Here is a 7,725-nt window from a genome sequence, read left to right on the forward strand (position 1 = left end):
AAGAGTGAAATTTCATTGCTTTTCAAGTGTAAGGAAAGCTACTATTTCACCTGTAGTATGTAAGAAATTCTTTTTCTACAAGAAAACATCAAATATTGAGGTTAGTTTTATGCTCTGGAGACATGCATTACTGTTGTTAAATGAAAGCGGTGATCTTTTAAAAAATGAAAGTAAAAGCCGATTGTGGATGACTTCCTAAGTTTGGCAGGTTTCTTGAATAAACACCCTCTGGATTCTTAATTTCTCACATTAGGAAAAAAAAAAGGGAGAAAAGCAAGAAATGAGAGAGTAGATTTGGCACATAGACGTCTGTTTAATCAAAACAGCTCAAGCTTACCCTAATTGTCCTAAGATACCAACTAGCTGTTGCCATTCAGGAAAACACTCGGAGTAATACAAGCCAGTTGGTATGAACCATCAGTTCAACACATATTAGAGATCAAAAGACCAATCTGAACTTCAGGCATTATGAGGAAAACAGGGAAACAGAAGAGGTATCACACTGAACAAATTCATAGTGTGTCCACATTTCAAATATTATGTACACTTCTTGTCCTACCATCTCATGAACTAGAAAATAGCAAGGGAACCAGGATGCTAAAACATACGGAATGGTTGGTGTGGAAGTAGTGTTTAAACAAACCAAGACTGTCATGAATGGCATGAGGAAGGTGATTAAAGAATAACTGTTTGGTTTCTCTATAAGAACTGGTGTAGAGAAATCAGATGACAACAAAAAGGGCAGCAGTAAATATCCAGCACACAGTTGTGCACCGTGTGGCCACAGCATGTTCTGGAGGGCATCAGTTCAGAAAGCAACTGGACACATCCACTGTAGAACAATCCAGTAAGGGCTGGAAAACAGAAGTGTCACCTCCAACCCAGGAAGTAGGGAATATACACCAGGTCCGTATCACTACACACCTGCTTTATATGATATTCCTTCCTACACTACTTATCTACTATTGCCCCCTGTTAAAGACATAATATTGGGCTACGGAATGCATTGGTCTGAAAAATACACTGTTTCAACATCTGTAATGTATTTTAATTGTAGCTGAGAGGCAATATAAATCTGAAACTCTTGTCAGTCCATGGCATGGTCTGCTAAAAATACCAAGCTCATGTGAAACAGAATTCTGGCAATTTAATTTGAACACAAGTTAGTTAATGACATTTTACTAGTTTTCATAACCTGTTTAGGAACTCATCCTAGAAATATGTACTGTAAGAGCTGCCTATAACATCACATAATACTGCTGCGTTTGCACCTCACAGATCACCTTCATTACCTGATACATCTTCTAGTTTCCACAATCAAACCAAGAGAAAGAATCAACTTAAACATTTAATGCATTTTCTTACAAGCAGCAATTCAGTGTCTGTCTACAGTCTTGCATCCAAGCAAAAGTAAATCCATGGCAAACATCCCCAGCTACACACTTGCATTAGTAGACTAAACTCGTATTCTTAGAGGCATACAAAAAATAGAGTAAAAAAGTAAGAATTTAAACAAGTTTACCCTTAGAAATGTGGGGAATCCTTGGCCATAATACCCAACAGCAAAATAGTCTGGTTTAGGTCTCAGAATTTTCATGATGTTTTCATAGAACTTTGCTTGTTGAATCTGAAAGCAAAACCAACTGCAATTACTTCTCATTGTTTTATGGTTTTCCATTTATTTTTAACCTCTATAGTAGTACTACACTAAGTACTACAGGAGATATGCAAGAGCTATCAATTATCAGTTAGTGAGCTATAGCAACAATCAATTAGTATGCTGTGGTGCATTAAATGTTGTTTACATTTATATGCAAATATAATAAATAGCTAAATGTGTATTGTGTCAGCTTCGATTATTCGACCTCAGAATCAGGCCTGCCCTTAATTTACTAGTGTGAAAAGAAAATAAGCAAACACCAAATTAATACTTGGCACTTTATACTGTAAACACTCAACTGATAACTTTACTGAAATAATGCATTTGGAAAAACTCCTTGCCTCAGATGTTTCCGAGGTATGGATCAACTCGGGCGTTTGCCCTGCCATCATGCAAAGGGCACACACCATGTGAAGGGCTCTGAACAATATCTTCCATACAATGCTAATGTCATTCAGGTTTACTACTTCCATTTCCTGTGTTAAGCCTACGAGACATGCAGCACTGCAACTTAAATGGAACTGGCAAAAATACTGTCTTTACTTTTTAGTTTATGATAAAAGCAGAATTGACTGGGAGGAAACGCAGCTTTCTTTATACACAACACTATTCAAGAACATCATGTTTTCATTCCCATGGTTTCTCTGTGGAAGGTTCTGGGATATCTGTTGAATATGACCTAACCATTTGATAAAGATTATGCAAGTGTGGAATCTGGGGGGATGGAAAAAAAAAGAAGGTATGTGGAGGAGGGGGCTCTTTTTAAATTAATTAAATTGTAATTAAAATATATAATGGAACATTTAACCTTCCTTTAAAATCTTCCTTCTAGTCTTTGGACCTAGTTTTAATTCCTTGTGATATATTACTTCCCCAGTCCCTGATTAGGACAGATTTCTTTAGGCTTGTCAAGTTCAGGTTCCTAAAATTTTAAGAACAATTTCAGGGGAAAAAATGCATCCAGGTGCCGTTTCCACCTTAAAGCAGTACAGGGGCCTCAAAAACCTATTCTATTTCTTTTACAGGTGGCCTTCAAATTGCACTAAGTGAGAACATGTTTCTTTCATCTATAGAAGCTGCAAAGTATCTCAATGAGCAGATGTCCATGTAACTCAACAAACAGTTCTTTATGAATCTCTACTTTACCGCTGGATCATTACAATACAACACAGTAACTCTTAGACAAATGAATTAAAAATCAATTGTAGACAAGCTCATAAGCAGCTCTATAATCTGATAGCTCAAAAGTACTAATTTGTGTGACTGAAATAATTCGAGGATCTGTATAGAATCTTACCAGGTTTTGGCTTAGAAGTTCATAGTCAAAAACTTCCTTTTCATACTGCTCTGCAAGTTCTTTGCATAAAGATATGGCTTCTTCCCACATCTGCAATGTAACCACACGTTCAAAGAGTAAACCCAGTACCAACAAAGAAGTTTTCCATGCATCATTGTTTAACTACAGTTTTATTGATTATGCTGTCTTTGAATTGCAGTCATTTATTAAGAGCGCGTTTAGAATGGAAGACGCAAGGCAGTCGCAAACTTCAGGAAAGCAGATTAATGTAAAAAATAAAAGTGTTTTATAGTTCATTATAGGAAAGAATAAGTAAACCTACTTTATTCTTGCATTAAGATCATGAAAAAGCACCTAAACTTTCAGATACATTTTAAAAAATGACAAGTAAATCACCAAGGTGCATAACATCCAGATTATACCTCAAGCACAGGAGCAGGGCATAAGGGCACTGACACCTGCCTCTCTAAAACAAACACACTTCATTTTACAAGAAATTCTGAAGCATACGTAACTACAGGTAGCTTTGCATAAAAAATTAAAGGACTTAAATTACCACTTGCCCAGAGTAGCAGCTTGGTTCTTTCCACGTAGCTACCTCCAAAAACTACTTGGAGGAATTACAGAGCTGCATCAGAAAGACTATGATAGTTCTTATCTTCTGCTGTAGGCACTTAATGTATACAGCACAAAAGTGGTCTTAAAGCAAACAGAAACTCTTTCTCTTGAGGATATTTCTCAAATTCTGTCTTCTCATCTCTTCAGAATAAAGGAGACAAAAGGGGTTTTCTGAACTTAATTCTCTACTGATTAAGGACACTGGTGGCCACGTGCATTACGACCATTTTGACATGGTGCCATGTACTCCTACACCAGGTAGTTTTTAACCTGACAACTGCACTCAGCTGCCTGCAAGCCTCCTCTGATGTGTCTGAGAGGAACCTGAATGCCAGGAGTGTCAGAAAGCACGAGGATTTAATTATTCCAACACAGTGGGTGGGGACTGCTACACTGTAGTTGTTTCAGATGCCAACAAAAAAACCTCAGAAGTTATAAAGAGCAATGCATTTTCCTGCACAGTGCTAAAGCACCAAGAACTTTCTACCTTCTGAATTATACGATGGATTTTCATGGGGGAGTTATACCTTTATTTTGTGAGAAGCAATGAATTGCCTTCTCCCTTCATACCATTGGCTACAGCTGAACAAGACATAATGACTTAAAGGTTTTACTCGGTCATAAAATTCATTATCCAGCACTGCAGAATTTTTCACAGAATCACAGAATCGCTCGGTTGGAAAAGACCTCTGAGATCATCACGTCCAACTGCTCCTGTCTACCCACTAAACCATATCCTTAAGTACCTCATCCACCCGCTCTTTAAACACATCCAGGGATGGTGACTCCACCACCTCCCTGGGCAGCCTGTTCCAGCTTCTGACGACCCTCTCAGTAAAGAACTTCCTCCTTATCTCTAACCTGAACCTCCCTTGGCACAGCTTGGTGCCGTTTCCCCTTGTTCTATCCTCCATCACCTGGGAGAAGAGACCAGCACCCACCTCTCTACAAGCTCCCTTGAGGCAGTTGTAGGTGGTGATGAGGTCTCCCCTCAGCCTTCTCTTCTCCAGGCTAAACAACCCCAGTCCCCTCAGCCGCTCCTCATAAAGCTTGTTCTCCAGACCCCTCACCATCCTTGTGGCTCTTTTCCCTGCTTTCTAATCCTTTGCTTAGCTTCCAAAAAATCTCAGCTCTACTATCATTGTATTGAAAGGCAATTTCATGAACAGATTTAAAAAAAAACAACCCTGAATTAAACCCAGGTGCTGAACATGAAACTGCTACATTTTAAATCTGGGATGCAATTCTCAGACTTCTCTGAAACAATTATGTCCACTTTGAACAGTCTGATGTTTGGGGAGGTAATGGGTTTAGAAATCCAATTTGTGTAGTCCGTATTCTTTTCCTAGTAAAGGAAAGTACATTCAACATTTTTTATTATTTTATTACTGCCCAACAGAGATGCTTGTGACGAGTACAAACATTAGCCCTCTTTCTTTCTGAATGTGGTTACTGAAAGAATAATATAGGACAGATACACTCTGTGAATAAGCCTTCAGGACACATTTTTTACTTACCCCATATTTCAAAGAAAATTTCCTGCACAAAAATTTTATACAGAGAATATTAACTAAATACGACTATACAAAGTAACACAGCAGAAAGAGATCTGGCAGGGGGAAGACCTCTACAGCCCTACCTTTCCTTTGTCAAAGTATTCTATGATCTTCTCATACAAATTCTCTTTCAAGTGGCGATAGGTCTGTGAACACTGGAACTCTGTAGACATGACTTGGGGCGCACACTGTTCATCTGACCACTGAGAATAAAAATACATTTCAATAACATCACTTTGGAGTTCAACATTCCACACACGTCCTCCCTGCCTCAGGGCCCGGTCCCCTGGGTTCTTCCAAGTGGTTTATTCCCAGTCTTTTTTACCTTTCCAGAAAGAAACTGGGAAAGGCACTAGGAATGTTTTAATTACCTCTTGAAATAACTGCAGTATTTCAGGTGATAACCAGGACTGGACATAACACTTTAAAAACCTGTTGTGCCCCCCACCAAAAAATTTTAGATGGAAACCTATGTGAGAAATAAGTTCATTTTACTTCAGTGGTACCATCTTGACTGATTTGCCTTTGCTTTTTTTGTATTAAAATATTTGCACATAATATTATCTCTGCCAGTACCTCATATTTTTGCATGATCAGAAAAGTCAAAATTAAATTTAAGTAAAACAACACTGTGAAAAGCCAAATTTGTATGATTCTGCATTAAAAGAAATTCCATAAGAAATCTCATCTTCTTGCTGGAGAACACATAAATTCTGAATTTTCCCTTGAAATGGAAATGTACCTTACTGACCATTTCTATTGATAAGGTCAACTGCATTAAGAATAAATATCAGTTGCAGCAAAAAATAATTACCAAACAGAAAATAAAGCAATCATAATTTGGTAGAGTGATCCACAGTATTTAAAATAAAAAGTCAGATATCCCCCTGTGAGAGCTGGAAAAAATTGTGTTTAATTTTCATCAGTTATGTTTGGGATAGTAAGAAATTAGCAAAATGAAACCGCAGAGAAGTTAAATGGCTTCAGAATTTGTACATAATATTCTCACTATAATAAAAAAACCATTTTTTGCTACAATATTTAGTTTTACCAATATGTGGCGTTTAACAGCTACCGAAAATAACATTTCAACAACTGTTGTTAATTTTGTATGACCTACGGCTTTCTTTTTAACTCGAAACTTGAATATACTTATGGAAAATAACTAATATGCAGTAAATCAGAGATTCAAACAATCACATTTTAATTTATACATCTGAAAATTGCAAAAGCTCATTTATATATTGAGTTCAGAAAATCTAACCTTCAAGAGCCACGTATGGAGTAGAAGGGTATATGCTGCTTCCGTGTAATTCTCACAGTCTAAATGAAGATCTCGCAGTTTATACAAATATCTGTTAAAGGAGAGAACAAGAATTAGAGTAGGTAGTGACACGGCTGGAATACCAAGTGTTAAAAAATTTCGACATAAGCTCTCTCACGAAAATTCCATAGATGTCACGCAGTCACTACTCTTTAAGGACACTCTGAGTGGGCTTAAAGCTCTGTGTGCATTTGTGCACACTTCTCTGTGTTCCCCTTGTGTGTTGAAACACTGTGCACAAAAGGAGGAGAAAGAGGAAACCTCCTCCTGTGCATTGCTGTCAGCTCCACCGCTAAGACCAAGAGGGAGAACTACGAGACTCAAGGTCTAAGTCAGACCTCCAAGTCCATTATTTCTGGACTATCACTAAGATAGCTGCCTTTCTCTGAAGCACTTTTCAATCGCATGCAAACACTTTGCATGTAAATAGATGCAAGCACAACAGTTAACACAAGGTAAAGGAGAAAAAAGAAAATACCAGCCCAGAAAAACAATGCAAGTCCCTGTACAACTAGGAAAGTAGTAGGGGCAGAAGAGTTGCTCTAAACTACATGTTGCAAATGTTCTTGATTCCTAGGGCAGCCCTGCTGCTACCAGCACAACCACTGCCCATCGTGTGACTCAAGCCACATATCTTCCCACAGCCAGAAAGGAAGAGTGCATCCCATCCTCTTACACACAACAGGAATTTTGACACAGGACCTCTGACACCTTGCTGTAGTGGGTCAAGGCATTATCATTCCCAGCTGTCAACCCAACTGAAAATGAGTCCTGCTCAGCAATGCCCACAGAGCGAGCATTGTTTCTCCCTGGCTCTCATTAATGTTTATAAACATATGAAGGGTGAGTGTCACGAGGATGGAGCCAGGCTCTTCTCAGTGACAAACAATGACAGGACAAGGGGTAACGGACACAAACTGGAACACAGGAGGTTCCACTGAAATTTGAGAAGAAACTTCTTCTCAGTGAGGGTGACAGAGCACTGGACCAGGCTGCCCAGAGAGGTTGTGGAGTCTCCTTCTCTGCAGACATTCAAAACCCGCCTGGATGCCTTCCTGTGTAACCTCATCTGGGTGTTCCTGCTCCGGCAGGGGGATTGGACTGGATGAGCTTTTGAGGTCCCTTCCAATCCCTAACGCTCTGTGATTCTGTGATTCCCTGGTCACTCCAGCTCATAGCTCCAGGTTTAGCTCTGAATTGCCTTCAGTGCTCATCTCAGCTGAGACTCTGGGCTTTGAACTGTGGTGGCTGAGGTGCAGATGGTTCAGCA

The 7,725-nt window shown here is 39.0% G+C and overlaps 1 protein-coding gene across 1 annotated transcript in view; it reads right to left on the bottom strand.

Moving 5' to 3' along the window:
* LOC104548300 (dedicator of cytokinesis protein 2-like) overlaps positions 1-7,725 on the bottom strand; it is an 82,527-nt gene that overhangs the window by 21,561 nt on the left and 53,241 nt on the right. Inside the window, exons 11-14 of the mRNA XM_010194288.1 lie at positions 6,396-6,486; positions 5,215-5,334; positions 2,958-3,047; positions 1,523-1,627 (exon numbers count right to left, since the gene is read on the bottom strand). Coding sequence (XP_010192590.1) covers positions 1,523-1,627; positions 2,958-3,047; positions 5,215-5,334; positions 6,396-6,486 — 406 coding nt within the window. The remainder of the gene's footprint in view (positions 1-1,522; positions 1,628-2,957; positions 3,048-5,214; positions 5,335-6,395; positions 6,487-7,725) is intronic.

The sequence above is a fragment of the Mesitornis unicolor genome, unplaced genomic scaffold, assembly GCF_000695765.1.
Source record: "Mesitornis unicolor isolate BGI_N332 unplaced genomic scaffold, ASM69576v1 scaffold321, whole genome shotgun sequence".
NCBI classification, from domain to species: domain Eukaryota; kingdom Metazoa; phylum Chordata; class Aves; order Mesitornithiformes; family Mesitornithidae; genus Mesitornis; species Mesitornis unicolor.